The sequence below is a fragment of the Salvelinus namaycush genome, chromosome 8 (genome assembly GCF_016432855.1).
Source record: "Salvelinus namaycush isolate Seneca chromosome 8, SaNama_1.0, whole genome shotgun sequence".
Taxonomy (NCBI): Eukaryota; Metazoa; Chordata; class Actinopteri; order Salmoniformes; family Salmonidae; genus Salvelinus; species Salvelinus namaycush.
This window is the reverse complement of record NC_052314.1, coordinates 58,215,346-58,233,636: the sequence shown is the minus strand read 5'-3', so window position 1 is coordinate 58,233,636 and position 18,291 is coordinate 58,215,346. Positions and strand designations below refer to the sequence as shown.

General features: G+C 43.0%; 1 protein-coding gene across 1 annotated transcript; it reads right to left on the bottom strand.

Annotated features, from left to right (window-relative positions):
- Positions 1-4,999: 4,999 nt before the first annotated feature.
- Positions 5,000-16,624, bottom strand: LOC120052927 (neurotrophin receptor-interacting factor homolog). Its single transcript, XM_039000163.1, has 6 exons — positions 16,129-16,624; positions 14,923-15,053; positions 14,560-14,733; positions 7,140-7,304; positions 6,646-6,757; positions 5,000-6,430 (listed from the first exon to the last, which is right to left on the bottom strand). The coding sequence occupies exons 1-6, from the start codon at positions 16,403-16,405 to the stop codon at positions 5,478-5,480; spliced, it is 1,812 nt and encodes a 603-aa protein (XP_038856091.1). The 5' UTR covers positions 16,406-16,624; the 3' UTR covers positions 5,000-5,477.
- Positions 16,625-18,291: the final 1,667 nt, after the last annotated feature.

The window sequence follows — 18,291 nt, the reverse complement described above, 5'->3', positions numbered from 1 at the left end:
ATAATGTGTCCCTGAACAAAGGGTGGGTCAAAATCAAAAGTAACAGTCAGTATCTGGTGTGGCCAGCTGCATTAAGTACTGCATTTACATTTTACATTTTAGTCATTTAGCAGACGCTCTTATCCAGAGCGACTTACAGTAGAGTGCATACATTTTTATTACATTTACATACTGAGACAAGGATATCCCTACCGGCCAAACCCTCCCTAACCCGGACGACGCTATGCCAATTGTGCGTCGCCCCACGGACCTCCCAGTTGCGGCCGGCTGCGACAGAGTCTGGGCGTGAACCCAGAGACTCTGGTGGCGCAGCTAGCACTGCGATGCAGTGCCCTAGACCACTGCGCCACCCGGGAGTGCAGTGCATCTCCTCCTCATGGACTGCACCAGATTTGCCAGTTCTTGCTGTGAGATGTTACCCCACTCTTCCACCAAGGCACCTGCAAGTTCCCGGACATTTCTGGGGAGAATGACCCTAGCCCTCACCCACCGATCCAACAGGTCCCAGACGTGCTCAATGGGATTGAGATCCGGGCTCTTAGCTGGCCATGGCAGAACACTGACATTCCTGTCTTGCAGGAAATCACACACAGAACGAGCAGTATGGCTGATGGCATTGTCATGCTGGAGGGTCATGTCAGGATGAGCCTGCAGGAAGGGTACCATATGAGGGAGAAGGATGTCTTCCCTGTAATGCACAGCTTTGAGATTGCCTGCAATGACAGCAAGCTCAGTCCGATGATGCTGTGACACACCGTTCCAGACCATGACGGACCCTCCACCTCCAAATCGATCTCGCTTCAGAGTACAGGCCTCGGTGTAACACTCATTCCTTCGACGATAAACACGAATCCGACCATCACCCCTGGTGAGACAAAACCGCGACTCGTTAGAGAAGAGCACTTTTTGCCAGTCCTGTCTGGTCCAGCGACAGTGGGTTTGTGCCCATAGGCGACGTTGTTGCCGGTGATGTCTGGTGAGAACCAGCCTTTACAACAGGCCTACAAGTCCTCAATCCAGCCTCTCTCAGCCTATTGCGGACAGTCTGAGCACTGATGGGGGGGATTGTGCGTTCCTGGTGTAACCCGGGCAGTTGCTGTTGCCATCCTGTACCTGTCCTGCAGGTGTGATGTTTGGATGTACCGATCCTGTGCAGGTGTTGTTACACGTGGTCTGCCACTGTGAGGACGATCAGCTCTAAGTCCCGTCTCCCTGTAGCGCTGTCTTAGGCGTCTCACAGTACGGACATTGCAATTTATTGCCCTGGCCACATCTGCAGTCCTCATGCCTCCTTGCAGCATGCCTAAGGCATGTTCACGCAGATGAGCAGGGACACTGGGCATCTTTCTTTTGGTGTTTTTCAGAGTCAGTAGAAAGGCCTCTTTAGTGTCCCAAGTTTTCATAACTGTGACCTTAATTGCCTACCGTCTGTAAGCTGTTAGTGTCTTAACGACCGTTCCACAGGTGCATATCCATTAATTGTTTATGGTTCATTGAACAAGCATGGGAAACAGTGTTTAAACCCTTTACAATGATCTGTGAAGTTATTTGGATTTTTACAAATTATCTTTGAAAGACAGGGTTCTGAAAAAGGGACGTTTCTTTTTTTGCTCAGTTTATAATATGTCAGCTAAAGAATGGTTCTCAGATATCCCCTGTGTACATATCAAGCTACACTGCTACCATATCTCCCCGTTGTGGACACTCCTATGTCAGGTAAAGTTACTCTGGAAAGAGAAGATCTTGTAACATAGTTTGCACTTATAGTGCCTCTCAGTGTGAATGGTCTGGTGCTCCTTCAAATAGTTTGCCCTAGCAAAGCGCTTACTACACGTGGGGCAGGCGTACCGCTTGATGCTCGGCCTCCCACGTTGATAAACTGCATTTATTTTCTCATTAAAAGTCTCTTGGGATTTTATTTTTTATTTGATTGGAAGTCATGAAACAGGCATTTGTAAACATCATATAACCTACACAGTACAAACACAAAATGCAACATGCTTTTTTGTTACAGCTTGAATTTAAAATAGTTAAATTCAGATTTTGTCACCGGCCTACACACAATAACCCATAATGTCAAAGTGGAATTATGTTTTTCGACATGTTTACAAATGATTTAAAAATGAAAATCAAATGTCTTGAGTCTGTATTCAACCCATTTGCTATGGCAAGCCTAAATAAGTTCAGGAGTGAAAATGTGCATGTGTTAAGTCACATAAGCTGCATGAACACACTCTGTGTGCAATAATAGTGTTTAACATGATTTATGAATGACTACCTCATCTCTGTACCCCAGAAATATCTAATTATCTGTAAGTACCCTCAGTCGAGCAGTGAATTTAAAACACATATTCAACCACAAAGACAAGGGAGGTTTTCCAATGCCTCACAAAGAAGGGAACCTATTGGTAGATGGGGGGGCGGGAAAAAAGCAGACATTAAATACCCCTTTGAACATTAACTTAATAATTACACTTTGGCTGGTGTATCAATACACCCAGTCACTACAAAGATACAGACATCTTTCCTAACTCAGTTGCCGGAGAGGAAGGAAACCGCTCAGGGAGTTTAATGGCTCTGATAGGATGAATCAACAACATTGTACTCCACTGAAGAGGCACCTGAAGGTCCACACGGGTTACTCCACAATACTAACCTAATTGACAGAGTGAAAAGAAGGAAGTCTGTACAGAATAAAAATATTTCAAAACATGCATCCTGTTTGCAATAAGGTACCAAAGTAAAACTGCAAAAAATGTGTCGATGAAATTAACTTTGTCCTGAATACAAAGGTTTATATTTGGGAAAATTCCAATAACACATCACTGAGTACCACTCTTCATATTTTCAAGCATGGTGGAGACTGCATCATGTTATGAGTATTCTTGTCATCAGCAAGGACTAAGGATACATTTTAGGATAAACAGAAACGGAATAGAGCTACGCACAGGCAAAATCCTAGAGGAAAACCTGGTTCAGTCTGCTTTCCATCAGACACTGGGAGATAACTTCACCTTTCAGCAGGACAATAACCTAAAACACAAGGCAAAAATTATAATGTAGTTGCTTACCAAGACAAAATTGAATGTTCCTGAGTGGCCTAGATACAGTTTTGACTTAAATATGGCAAGACTTGAAAATGTCTGTCTGGCAATGATCAACAACCAACTTGACAGAGCTTGAAGAATTTGTAAAATAATGTGCAAATATTGTACATTCCAGGTGTGTCATGCTCTTAGAGACATACTCAGAAAGACTCACAGCTGTAATCACTGCCAAAGGTGATTCTAACATGTATTGAGTCAGGGGTGTGAATACTTAAATAAATTTGCTAGTTATATATTTAATTTTCAATACATTTCTAAAAACATGTTCACTTTGTCTTTATGGGGTATTGTGTGTAGACTGAGATTAAAAAAAATATTTAATACATTTTGAATTCAGGCTGTATTCAACAAAATGTGGAATAAGTCAAGGGGTATGAATACTTTATGAAGGCACTGTATGTGCCTTATACCGTGTATATCAAATGTCTGGATGCAATATTCAACACTAAAATCTGTTACTCAGGGTTTGATCTAAACATCAGAAGCTATCGAGTAGAATTGTAATTTTCTATGTTATAGAGTGGAATGGTTTTTCTGCTGGTGTATGCTGAGATAGCTCCTCTCTGAGAACCTCTTCTCGCAGTGCGTGCAGGCGAACAAACCGCTTTTCTCCCGTGTGGACCTTCAGGTGCACATTCAGCTGGTACTGGCGGGAGAACCTCTTCTCACACTGGGGACAGCTGTAGGGTTTCTCCCCTGTGTGGACCCTCTGGTGCCTCCTCAGGTCACCAGCCTGGGCGAAGCGCATGTGACACTGGGTACAGCTGAAGGGTTTCACCCCTGTGTGGACCCTCTGGTGCTTCTTCACATAGTTCACCTCAGCAAAGCGCTTCCCACACGTGGGGCAGGCATACGGCTTGTCTGGGTCCGTCCTCATGCTCGGCCTCCCACATTGTGACCCAATGACACCAGAGGAAGTAGAAGCAGGAGCCACCACCGTCAGGTGGTTAGTCTTTGAGCTCCTTCCTTGACCTCTAGCCATTGTTTGGGTGTTGTTGGGATTGTGTGCTGTGTTATAGCATAAGTACCTCTTGTGGAGAACACCCATCCTGACCCGGTCTGTATTGGTAGGGTAACCATGAGGTAACCGAGGAAGGCTAGGCCCAGGTCCAGGCCTTCTATGAACCCATTCACCAGTCATTAGACAAGACCCTGACGGAGAAGACCGACTTGCTGATAGACTACCACCAGGGGGGGCTCCTGTCACTCTCTGTAAAGGCTGAACCCCAGGGTGACATGCTCTGTTCATCATGGATACTGTGCTGTTTGTATCATAGGAACAGGAGGGTCTATCTCTATCAGCCCCAGGCCCTGCTTCATCCCTGCACTGAGACTGTGAAGAGAAGGGTCTGGGCTGCAGACTGGATCCCTGACTGGAGCCTTTGTTTCTTTGATAACCACCAGGACTAAGGTTGTTCAGTCCACCTGTCCACTGGTTGTGTTCTGCGTGATGGTCGAGTCTTTGTCCCTCGTGGTTCCGTCCTGAATCTGAATCAGGAAGGAATAGTGACGGGTCTTGATCCACTGTCCTGATCCGGGGCCAGGGTTTGTGACCAGCTGCTTCAGAGGTCCAGTCTCTCCTACCAGCAACACCGGCTATCAGCAGGTCCTCATGGACTGCAGACTGTAAACACAAATTGAACAGAAGATAATATAAAGGTTTATATAAGGAATGCTTTGCTGTACACACAGAAACATGACATTATAAAATGTTAACCAGTCAAACCTGTCTCTAACACTGTGATTAAAATACTTAACAATACAGACCCATTGGAGTTTATTATAAAAAACAAATGTCCATATCTGTTGACTCAAGAATGAAGTATAATGTTTTGGTTCCACTGAGATAAGGGAAACTCAGACCCTGCAATGATACAAAAATAACCAAATCAGTCAGCACAGTTTGTATTTAATAAAAAAAAATGGTCATACAGTCACAACATGAAGTACAGTACTTTTATTGCACAAAACGATACATGTGACAAGTAGAATAACTTTTCTCACTATGGTAACACTTTACCTTTTCTGTAAATCTGGTACCCTCGCTTTGATAAAATTTAATTTTAGAATACTTTGGAAAAGGTTCAACATTACGTTACACGGATCTTATCTATTTTGTCAAGTGAATTAAGGCACTATCATTATCCCACTATAAAACACCAGTATCAACCTATAGGGACATAGTTGTCACTCTTCATCAGTGAAGCATTTTTACAGACACAATCACACCAACCATCACCATATCATCTATTCTGCCTTATCACACTCATTCCCTCCTCAGTTCACCTCATCCAGTTCCCTGCTACATCCCAAACCAACAAAGTGAACTACAAACACACTAACTAGTAATTTATGACTTGTTACAATACTCTATACATGGGCTGTGTGTATTTTCTGTTGGTGTATCCTGAGGTTGCTCCTCTCTGAGAACCTCTTCCCGCAATGCATACAGGCGAATGGCCTCTCTCCGGTGTGGACCTTCAGGTGCCTCTTAAGCTGGTGCTGGTGGGAGAACCTCCTCTCACACTGGGGACAGCTGTAGGGTTTCTCCCCTGTGTGGACCATATGGTGCCTCTTTAGGTTGAACGAGTGTGAGAAAGTGGCCCGGCACAGATGGCAGCTGAACGATTTCTTCCCCGTGTGCATCCTCTGGTGGATCTCCACCTCTAGGGGGAAACTGAAGGACTTCTCACAGAACGAACACGGAAAGCATTTCTCTTTGGCGCTGTGACCTTTACTGATTCCGTCTCTACTACTGTCATTTGTCAATGGGCTTGTGTAGCCATTTAGTGTTGAGGCACTGGCATTGTCTGAGGTCTGGTTTAACATTAGGGGAGTGTGAGGAGGATGAAGGCCAGGGAGTGTCTGTGTTGTCGCAGGGTCCATGTTCCAGTTGATAGATCCGATAGAAGGCAGGTTGAATGCAGCACCTGTTAGGGGGTTAACCTGAGGCGCCATCAGTCTCTCTGAATCACAACTATAGGAGCAGGACGGAGCATCACTTGCCGAGTCTGTTCTCTCCCTCCACATATGGTCACCTCCCTGTCCCTGCAGAACAAATCTACGCCTCGGCCTGGTCTCAGACAGTTTGCTGTCAAGATCGGATGTTGTTTTGTGTTTGACTGTCTGTTTCTGTTTGTGGTTAACAGTATTGTACCGCAGCTCAGAGTTGAGGACGCTGTCCCATCCACTGACCTCCACTATGTCGCCTATGGTCCTGGCTTGCTCAGTGATGTCGTCCCCAGGGCCTTTGGCTGCACCTGTCTGGGTCTGGGAAACCAAGTTGGCCACCCAGTCTCCTCTGTTAGCCTCCAGCCAACCACCTGCAGGAAGAGGTTAGAAAATACACTTTACAAACATGGCAGAGAAAACTCTAGTTTCAAGTTTATACATTATAATGTGTGTTTTTGGATGGAAACATAGGTTGTATTGATTTAATTTTATGAATGATGAACATTCAGACACAAATTCCCAGGTGCAACACTATTCCCATTGAAGATCTATTACTGTATGCAGGCTATATGTATTTCTTCCTTACCTTGCTCCCCCATCGTTAGTCCACTCAGCAGGTCAATGCTCTCTGGTCCGTCCTCTATTGTCTCCTCTTTGACTAGCAGCAGATCAGGCTTCCATTCCTCCATGTCAACTGACTTTAAGAGATAGAGAGAGAGATGTTGGATCCAGAAATCTGATATGAGCACCCTGCTATGAAGCATCTTCTGATTGGGCAATGAGGGATTGCTATGAGTACTATTTAACTGTATTAGTTGATTTGATTACTTGACACTCTTTAATGGTTTGATAATTCAAAAGGTATGGTCCCACACTTAAGACAAATTTAATCAAGACCTGGGCCCATATCTACAAAGAGTCTCAGAGTAGGATTGCTGATCTAGGATCTTTCCAAATAATTATATTCATTATGATCTAAAAGGCAAAACTGATCCTAGATCAGCACTCCTACTCTGAGAGGCTTTGTGGATACAGACCCTGACCTAATACCATTCAGACAGTAGTTCACATTGGGCTCACCTCAGTGAGACTGTGTGTGGTCCTGTGCTGCTCAGCTGGTTCCTCTGTGGGTTCAGGAGGAGGTGTAGTCTGGTTGTCCTCCATGACCATGTTCCCCTCAGGCTTCCACAGACCCTCCTCACACCCCTCCCCCTTCACCAGCAGCACCTCTGGACCCTCCTCTTCCTGGAAGAGACAGGTGATACAGATTACACAGACATACACTCCCTCAGGTACATACACACAGGTAATAAATACACTTTCAACATGTAAGGGCCATACTTGTGAACATTGATTATTTCCTGTAACAATTTCCGTATCAGCCTAATAAAAATCATAAAGAGCAACTGCCAATAAAAAGCAACTAATCCAATTGAAAATGGCCCATGTGGCATTTATAAGTCACAAACATGAACTATAGTGTCAAAATTGACTACAAAGTGAAAATAGGACAATCAGTCTTGTCCAAATCAGTCTTGTCAAAAACGGAGTTTGGAACCCAGTGCTTCACAACGAGTGAATGAAGTTTGGTTTTGGATTACAATTATGTCAACAAATCATCCCCAATTTTGCCAAGCTCCACGTGCAAATCGCCCCATCCGCTTCACTTTTCAGAATGGGGCTATTTTTTTCATCGCCGTTTCTGACTGAAAAGCCCTATATGGATTGACCATGGCTCCACACAGTTATACGGTTTACATGCCCTGCCGAAGGACCCTAGTATGCGGAAAGGTGGTTGGAGTTCGCCAGTCCCCTCTGCACCACCAGTATAGTAACGCTAGCTTGGTGTGCAACGTTCGGTGGTGGTGAGTATAACCAGATATACTGTAATATGACCTCTGGGATCATTTCGCTAACACCGTTATTGGTTAGCTATCTTTTGATAAAGCGAAGTAGGCTAGTTAGCGTTTTAGCATAACTAGCTAGATAACTATCTCATTACAATTGAGTTAGGTGGTAGCTCATACTGCTGGTTATATAACGTTATCATTTGACAATTCGGATCTGCAAGTTAGTTTAACTCATAAGTGTATTCTGTACGTTATTTAAGGGCAAAACTAAATAATGAATGCAACTATGGTGGTAGTTAACTCATGCCTGAGTCTAATACGATGAACTAGGAGCAACAACCCGCAATGGCGTCCCTGGCCTGAATCCAATATGGAGCTACAGTCAGTCTACATCTATACAGCATATCATTAGGGTTTCCACAGCCACAATCGATTATATCGTAAAAAGGGTCGTTCTTAATTTAAGGTTACTTTTAAAATCACATCTTAATAAGTTAAATTGTAGAAATCGGCCTGGTTTATGACTTTGTGGCAACTAATGACGACCTAGAACTAGCTTGACCCTAGTTACTGCCCTGATGACAGACGGCTTCATCGACAAAGGTAATGTGTGTTATATGAAAAGTTGTATAAAAAAAACACACAGTTTGTTAAACTAGTAGATGAATCACACAGTCAAGTAGTACAGTCATTTTGGTTGTGAAGTGCATTATCAAAAAGCTTTGTACTTTATAACAAAATGCAATTTACCACTTGGCTTTCTATTGTATAACGCTGTCACAGGCCATCCCAGTCAACACCACCTCATAAGATGAGGAAGTCCATTGTTTGAGGATCGCTTGCAGCAGTTGTTAGAGAGATGTTCAGTTTGCTGCCAAACATGCAACATAGAGAAGACCAGCAAGGGGACCCTCAACATCACGCAGACATGCCCTCGCTGTCAGCATTCCTATAAATTGAACAGGGAGGACGCTTGAATCAGGTTGGTGACATTTGACCTGGTCAAAGGTCGAAACAGATAAGTTTTGTTCCAATTCACCTTCATAACCAAGCCTGGTGGAACCAGCCTGATCGCTGCGTTACCATTCTATTGCAGCGAGCAGTTTGGTTCCACCATGCAAGTCATAACCACCATTGATAATGTAATCAGTGCTTTGTGTGTGACCGACCAAACAAAAACAGGGTCCATTCCCATCAACGCCATACAACACTCCTTCCGTGGCCTCCAACTGCTCTTAAATGCTAGTAAAACGAAATGCATGCTCTTCAATCGATCGCTACCCGCCCGCCTGACTAGCATCACTACTCTGGACGGTTCTGACTTAGAATATGTGGACACGTATAAATACCTAGGTGTCTGGCTAGACTGTAAACTCACATTAAGCATCTCCAATCCAAAGTTAAATCTAGAATCGGCTTCCTATTTCGCAAAAAAGCCTCCTTCACTCATGCTGCCAAACATACCCTCGTAAAACTGACTATCCTACCGATCCTTGAATTCGGCGATGTCATTTACAAAGTAGCCTCCAACACTCTACTCAGAAAATGGGATGCAATCTATCACAGTGCCATCCATTTTGTCACCAAAGCCCTATATACTACCCACCACTGCGACCTGTATGCTCTCGTTGGCTGGTCCTTGCTACATATTCGTCGCCTAACCCACTGGCTCCAGGTCATCTAAAAGTCTTTGCTAGGTAAAGCTCCATCTTATCTCAGCTCACTGGTCACCAGAGCAACACCCACCCATAGCACGCGCTCCAGCAGGTACAGTTGAAGTCGGAAGTTTACATACACCATAGCCAAATACATTTAAACTCAGTTAAACAATTCCTGACATTTAATCCTAGTAAAAATTCCCTGTCTTGGGTCAGTTAGGATCACCACTTTATTTTAAGAATGTGAAATGTCAGAATAATAGTAGAGTGATTTATTTCAGCTTTTATTTCTTTCATCACATTCCCAGTGGGTCAGAAGTTTACATACACTCAATTAGTATTTGGTAGCATTTCCTTTAAATTGTTTAACTTGGGTCAAACGTTTTGGGTAGCCTTCCACAAGCTTCCCACAATAAAGTTGGGTGAATTTTGACCCATTCCTCCTGACAGAGCTGGTGTAACTGAGTCAGGTTTGTAGGCCTCCTTGCTCGCACACGCTTTTTCAGTTCTGCCCACAAATTTTCTATGGGATTGAGGTCAGGGCTTTGTGATGGCCACTCCAATACCTTGGCTTCGTTGTCCTTAAGCCATTTTGCCACAACTTTGGAAGTATGCTTGGTGTCATTGTCCATTTGGAAGACCCATTTGCGACCTAGCTTTAACTTCCTGACTGATGTGTTGAGATGTTGCTTCAATATATCCACATCATTTTCCTCCCTCATGACGCCATCTATTTTGTGAAGTGCACCAGTCCTTTCTGCAGCAAAGCACCCCCACATGATGCTGCCACCCCCGTGATTCACGGTTGGGATGGTGTTCTTCGGTTTGCAAGCTTCCCCCTTTTTCCTCCAAACATAACGATGGTCAAACAGTTCCATTTTTGTTTCATCAGACCAGAGGACATTTCTCCAAAAAGTACAATCTTTGTCCCCATGTGCAGTTGCAAACCGTACTCTAGCTTTTTTTAATAGCGGTTTTGGAGCAGTGGCTTCTTCCTTGCTGAGCGGCCTTTCAGGTTATGTCGATATAGGACTCGTTTTACTGTGGATAAAGATACTTTTGTACCTGTTTCCTCCAGCATCTTCACAAGGTCCTTTGCTGTTCTGGGATTGAGTTGCACTTTTCGCACCAAAGTACGTTCATCTCTAGGAGACAGAACGCGTCTCCTTCCTGAGCGGTATGACAACTGCGTGGTACCATGGTGTTTATACTTGCATACTATTGTTTGTACAGATGAACGTGGTACCTTCAGGCATTTGGAAATTGCTTCCAAGGATGAACCAGACTTGTGGAGGTCTACAATTTTTTTCTCTGAGGTCTTGGCTGATTTCTTTTGATTTTCCCATAATGTCAAGCAAAGAGGCACTGAGTTTGAAGGTAGGCCTTGAAATACATCCACAGGTACAAATGATGTCAATTAGCCTATCAGAAGCTTCTATAGCCATGACATCATTTTCTGGAATTTTCCAAGCTGTTAAAAAGGCACAGTCAACTTAGTGTATGTAAACTTCTGACCCACTGGAATTGTGATAGTGAATAAGTGAAATAACCTGTCTGTTAACAATTGTTGGAAAAATGACTTGTGTCATGCACAAAGTAGATGTCCTAACCGACTTGCCAAAACTATAGTTTGTTAACAAGACATTTGTGGAGTGGTTGAAAAAACGAGTTTTAATGACTCCAACCTAAGTGTATGTAAACTTCCGACTTCAACTGTATATTTCACTGGTCATCCCCAAAGCCAACACCTCCTTTGGCCGCCTTTCCTTACAGATCTCTAAAGCCAATGACTGGAACGAATTGCAAAAATCACTGAAGTTGGAGACTTATATCTCCCTCACTAACTTTTAAGCGTCAGCTGTCAGAGCAGCTTACCGATCGCTGCAGTTGTACACAGCCTATCCAACTACCTACCTCATCCCCATATTTGTTTTTCTGCTCTTTTGCACACCAGTATTCCTACTTGCACATCCTCATCTGCACATATCACTCCAGTGTAAATTAATAAATTGTAATTACCTCACCACTATTGGCCTATTTATTGCCTTACCTCCTTACTTCATTTGCACACACTGTATACAGATCTTTTATATATTTTTTGTGTTATTGACTGTACGTTTGTTTATCCCATGTGTAACTGTTGTTGTCGCACTGCTTTGCTTTATCTTGGCCAGGTCACAGTTGTAAATGAGAACTTGTTCTCAACTGGCCTACCTGGTTAAATAAAGGTTAAATAAAAAATTCCAGGGTTTTTTAAACTATGAAATAACACATGGAATTGTGTAGTAACCCCCCCGCCAAAACAAGTGTTAAAACCGATGTTATATTTGAGATTCTTCAAAGTAGCCACCCTTTGCCTTGACAACTTTGCACACTCTTTGCATTCTCTCAACCAGCTTCATGAGGTAGTCATCTGGAATGCCTTTCAATTAACAGGTGTGCCTTGTTCAAAGTTAATTTGTGGAATTTCAATCATTCTTAATGCATTTGAGAATATCAGTTGTGTTGTGACAAGGTAGGGGTGGTATACAGAAGATAGCGCTATTTGGTAAAAGACCTTAGAACGTTTCTTCATATGCAGTCGCAAAAACCATCAAGCGCTATGATGAAACTGGCTCTCATGTGGACTGCCATAGGAAAGGAAGACCCATAGTTACCTCTGCAGCAGAGGACAAGTTCATTAGAATTAACTGCACCTCAAATAAATGCTTCATAGAGTTAAAGTAACAGACACATCTCAACACATCAACTGTTCAGAGGAGACTGCGTGGATCAGGCCTTCATGGTCAAATTGCTGCAAAGAAACCACTACTAAAGGATACCAATAAGAAGAAGAGACTTGCTTGGGCCAAGAAATGTGAGCAATGGACATTAGACCGTTGGAAATCTGTCCTTTGGTCTGATGGGTCCAAATTTGAGATTTTTGGTTCCAACTGCCGTGTCTTTGTGAGACGCAGAGTCGGTGAACGGATGATCTCCGCATGTGTAGTTCCCACCGTGAAGCATGGAGGAGGAGATTTGATGGTGTGGGGGTGCTTTGCTGGTAAAACTGTCTGTGATTTATTTAGAATTCAAAGCATACTTAACCAGCATGGCTACCACAGCATTCTGCAGCGATACGCTATCCCATCTGGTTTGCGCTTAGTCCCACTATCATTTGTTTTTCAACAGGACAATGACCCAACACACCTCAAGGCAGTGTAAGGGCTATTTGACCAAGGAGGAGAGTGATGGAGTGCTGCATCAGATGACCTGGCATCCACAATCACCCGACCTCAACCCAATTGAGATGGGTTGGGATGAGTTGGATGGCAGAGTGAAGGAAAAGCAGCCAACAAGTGCTCAGCATATGTGGGAACTCATTCCAGACTGTTGGAAAAGCATTCCTCATGAAGCTGGTTGAGAGAATGCCAAGAGTGTGCAAAGCTGTCAACAAGGCAAGGGGTGGCTATGAAGAATCTAAAATCTAAAATATATTTTGATTTGTTTTAAACTTTCTTTGGTTACTACATGATTCCATATGTGTTATTGTATAGTTTAATGTCTTCACTAGTATTCTACAAAATAGAAGATAGAAAAAAAAAAAAAAAAACCTTGAATGAGTCTTTTGACTGGTACTGTATACTAAAGAGTCTCAAGTCTTAAACACAAAATGGGACTTTTCATTCTATTGAACAGAAAAACATTTAAATACACCATTAAAAATGAAACAGGCATTTGTTATCATATAGCCTACTCAGTACAAAAACTATGTAACAACAGACTTTTTAAGCTTATATGTGACATACTGTACCATGCAATATTCTAACTAGGAATATTAAACACTGAAATCTGTCAATCTCATTATTCCAAATGCATCTGTGGACCTTTTCTGCTGACAACAATGAAAATGAATCTTTGTCTTTTTAATGCAGGGTTTGATCTAAACGTAATAAGCTACAAAGTAGAAAGGTTTCCATTTTATAGAGTGGAATGGTTTTTCTGCTGGTGTATCCTGAGGTAGGTCCTCTCTGAGAACCTCTTCCCGCAATGCATACAGGCAAACGGCCTTTCTCACGTGTGGACCTTCAGGTGCCTCTTCAGGCTGCCAGTCTGGGCGAAGCGCATGTGACACTGGGGGCAGCTGTAGGGTTTCTCCCCTGTGTGGCCTCTCTGGTGCCTCTTCAGGTCACCAATCTGGGTGAAGCACATGTGACACTGGGGGCAGCTGTAGCGTTTCACCCCTGTGTGGAACCTCTGGTGGATCTCCACCTTCTGGGAGCAGCTGAAGCCTTCGTTACAGAACATGCAGAGAGAGGAACCGTTTCTCTTTACTGTTGCCTGATCTGGCTCCCCCTCCAGGAGGCTGGGCACTAGCCCTGTCATTTCAGTTCAATACCTGATCGAAAAGGACATAGCCGTTTGAATCGGAAGGCCCCATTGACGTGGACACTGGCTCACGATGCCTGAACGAGTGTAAAGGGGAGTGGGTTGCGACAATTAGATTAGTCTCTAAGCTTCCCCTGTAATCTAAGAAATCTCTGCCCTGTGAGTGTCCTTCTCCTAGGAGACTATCTGGATTCCATGTGGGAGGAACGTCGCCCTCCACTTTCACAATCACCTCATCTACAACCAGACCCTCCCCTTATCTAGGCACCCTTCAGAGTATACACTACTACTGTACTGGTTCCAGTCCCCTCTGGACAGATCAGTCTGTCTCTCTAAACCCATGGGCATGTTGCCAGGGTCCATCTCTGTAGTGTAAGAACAAGACGGATCATCACCACCAGTGTCTAACACGTCACTATCACCATGGGAATTAACCATCCTCTGGCTATGGTGAAATAGCGGTATATACTCTGAGCCAGGAGCAGGAGGACAGCCCAGTCTCCCCATCTCCAGTCTCTCTGGGTCTGACCTGTCGTCAGATCCTTTGTGTAAAAGCCTGTGTGTTACAGTTAAAGTCTTGGTGTCTGTCTCTGACTTGAGGATGGCGTTCGGTGTTCCACTGACCTCCGTGATACTGCATTGGGTCCTGAGCTGCGCTGGGGCGTTGGTGGGGTCCTCCGTGGCTACAAGGGGCGCTCCATCTGCCCCAGTCTGGATGTCTCTGCTGTTCCGTTGGTTCTCCTCTCCTTCAGACCTCTCCTGTTTGACCCCAGGACCTGCAGCCTCGGCATCTGCAGACTGACAAGACAAGAGGTTATTACCGGTACATTAGTTGAGTTGTCGTAGGGTCTCACAAGCTCCCCTAAGGCAGATAAATGAGGATGTACATGTAAGCAAGTGAATAGCTGAGGGGAGCCTTTCTGAAATAAACTGGCCACATTTGATTTACAAAAGGAACTGTAATTCAATGTTAAATGTAACACTAACCTCTATCACGATAACGTGCTGGGTTGAGGTTCTACTCCCCTCATCAACAGTGATTGGTTGGTCATCTCTCCATGTATTGTGTTCTGCTGGTTTCACAGAGATCCTGTGGCCTCCAGTGAGATGTCCTTCACCTGAGAGAGTGATAGGGAGAAAAGAGGGTTAGGTTAACTACTGTCAATGCTCAACGCTATATTGTACATTATTGACACTGTCTAGAATTGGCAAGGATGTAAGGTAACACTTCTCATAACTTCTTGATATACTATTTATTGATTGATGTATTATGTTCCATGCATCACATTGTTTTCAATTAGCAAATAATAAGAAATGCAGTAAATCAAGAATCTGGTTAGAATATGATAGTGTCTTTGTGCTAGATAGCTAAGTAATTAGGGGAATTAATGCATACTATCCAAAAACTGACCAAGATCCAATTTTGGATAAAACACCTGAACACATGTGCAGGGGAGCTACAGACTAACACCGGATAATGTGATTTAACCAAAACATTTTTCTATCTATTGTACTAGTAGTTACAGGTGTGGCTATACAAAACGTAGCTTGAGATTTTTAACTAACTAGGTATTGGCAGATACTATCTTCATCCTCAATTCGTGGAAACAGGAGTCTCATAAAATGTCTGTCCAGTTGCAGGGGTCCGTTTGAATTTAGAAAATGCTCCGTTTATTAAAATCATTTTTTGGGTCCATAAACTAATCCAACAATGTTCAACCCTGTCTTTTTCAAATCTTCTCACTGGTCAGTTCATTTTGAATGACCCAGCGGAGTTTGGGACCTTTCCATTGGTCCTTAAATGAATCTCCACTTACCAGGGGCACCGGCCAAGCAAAATTAACTCCACCATTGATTGAGACAGGTGAGTCCACCCCAAACTGTCTATCATGATGACAGACACAGGTCTCGGTTACTTAATGGACCAAAAATTTGATTGAATTTGGAAAATGTTAAGTTTTTAAAATAAAACGGACCCCCTGCAACTGGACACAGACATTTAATTAGACTCCTGTTTCCACAAATCGAGGACGAAGATAGAATCGCCAATACCAGGTGAGGTTTGTTAATGGTCCAAAAATGTTTGGTTAAATCACATTCATTATCTGGTGTTACAATCTGTAGCTAGTGCAGGCACTGTGCTATATACTAGGGGCGACAGGCAGCGCACCTTCGTCCTCCTTCAAAATGTACCTCTTGCCATTCCTCTGTATCGATCGAGGATCTTGACACTACTGGGACGACTGGCGAGGACGCGCTCTCGCATTGTCCTCTCTGCGCGCTCCCGTGCCACCTTCAGTTCCAGTAGTTTCCTCCGCAATGCCCTGTTTTCTTTCTGGCTTTGAGTTATTTCCAAACGAAACACTGCATAGTCATCGTCTACGAGTTTACAGATCTCTGCCACGGCTGCATTTGCTAGCACCTCCATGATGGAGGCTATTTGAGTGTGAAAAACGATACAGTTAGCCATTGTTTGCAGCTAGCTAGCGTTATCTAGATAACATCTATCAACCACGCCTTGTCGCCAACGCGAATTAAAGATGACCTGGGATAAGTATGTGATGCGGTGCAGTTAAATATTTCATTTTAAGTTCCAGGATGTTAACAATCCTCTAAATCACAACAATAAAAACGTTAATGTGGACGTTGTTTTGACCACTGTGAAGCAGACAAGATTAACTAGCTAAATACTTCCAGGTCACAGATTTTTGGAATCCTTCAGAATAAGAGTCTCTTCCTGTTACTTTGTAAATTAATAATTAGGGCGAAAATGACATTGTGCAGAAATGTTTATTTTATACTAGTTATCATACAACCAATAATTAAAGGTATTACTAATATATATTTTGATTGTATTTTTTTATGTTTTCAATCCTAAATGGTCAATGTTTTGTGTGTGTACTCCTATAATTTATTGCACCTTACATCATTTTCTGTATGCATTTAAAGGGGGATCATTTTGGCACTTTAGTTTCAAATCCACAGGAGTTTACTAATTTTGAGGCCAATCAGCTTAAATCCAATCTTTAAAAAATTCAATTTTTGGTCCTGCTTTAAATGATCAGTTTACAAAGCCTTCATAGGCACTACATGTTAAAAAAGCATCTATAACCATATGTCATTCTTTATAAAGGGTTAAAAAATGTGGCATAACTGTGACAATCACCAATGTGTCACAACCCACTATGTCAAATATGATATAAACATGTGCTTTATGAAGGGTGACATGTTGTGCTGAAGGATGGCACACGCTCTAATGTGATGTCATGTTACACCTAATCTCGTTCCCTGACACTTCTGCCCTAATGTGTGGAAGGTCTGGTGGACCAACGCATCAAACTTGGCCTTCATTAGTTAGGGTTAGGTTTAAAATCACATTTTAAGAAAATCTATTCTGGAAATGGGCAGGGTTTAGCCATAATTATGACTGACTGTTTAGTGATGACAAACTTTATGCTCAGTAAGGTCACTCCTATAGAATTCTATGGTCACTCCCACTAAGGCGAACTTTGAATGGTTGATATAGTATGTGCAATAGCTTGGGGACAACATTACACCAAGAAACACTTACCTTGACAAAAGCCCCCAACATAAAGACATTTTAAGTGTCTTTCTTCTGGAACCAAGTTAAATGTCCCTCAATACAGAAATTCGCACGCAACAAAAACGAGCCATACCGCACGGTGCTGGGCCCAGTCAGGTCTTTAACACATTCACCCACTCCCCCACTGAGAGATCAGTCACAAAATGTTAGCAACATTGTAACAGGTTGTAATGAAGCCTTGGTCTCCAGCATGGGAACAGAAGAGGAATACCTGGTGCAGTAGTCTCAGGTTGGACTACTCCAAATCTTGGTTCTGACATACACACAAACGTTGCAGGTCCATCAATCCATTTTAAATTCCTCTCACACCATACAATAACCTGTGGCTCATGAGAGAACCTTCATAAAATCAGCAAAATGTAAATAACCTACTTACTGACACTTATGTAGTGTCCTGTAATACTTGGTTTGAAGTGAGATACATTCGGTCATTCATAACACATCCATAAAGACTATCGCATGACCGTGTACTTAATTTAAAGTCAGGCCCCTTTGGTAATTTATAACACATAAAGGCTTAATGATGTAAACCCATGTATTAACACTTAGGAAATGATCACTAACAGCTAAAACAAATAAACATTAAAGACATGTTTAAACTTAAGTTTCAAACAGTCTAATGCAATTACATTGAACAGGGCTGTGAAGTGTAGCTTGTCAGTGAGCTGGCAGACAAATGGTTCTTGCCTCTCTTCCTGCTGGAGTTACTGCTTGTTGGTTCCACCCATAAAACTAACAAAGTGAGCAGATTC

Excerpts from the sequence above, each read along its gene's own strand:
- LOC120052927 (XM_039000163.1), bottom strand. The coding sequence starts at position 16,405 with ATGGCTAACTGTATCGTTTTTCACACTCAAATAGCCTCCATCATGGAG. Across the intron at positions 15,054-16,128 it reads ATACAGAGGAATGGCAAGAG|GTGAAGGACATCTCACTGGA; the intron begins GTACATTTTGAA and ends TCACTCTCTCAG. Across the intron at positions 14,734-14,922 it reads AGCACGTTATCGTGATAGAG|TCTGCAGATGCCGAGGCTGC; the intron begins GTTAGTGTTACA and ends TTGTCTTGTCAG.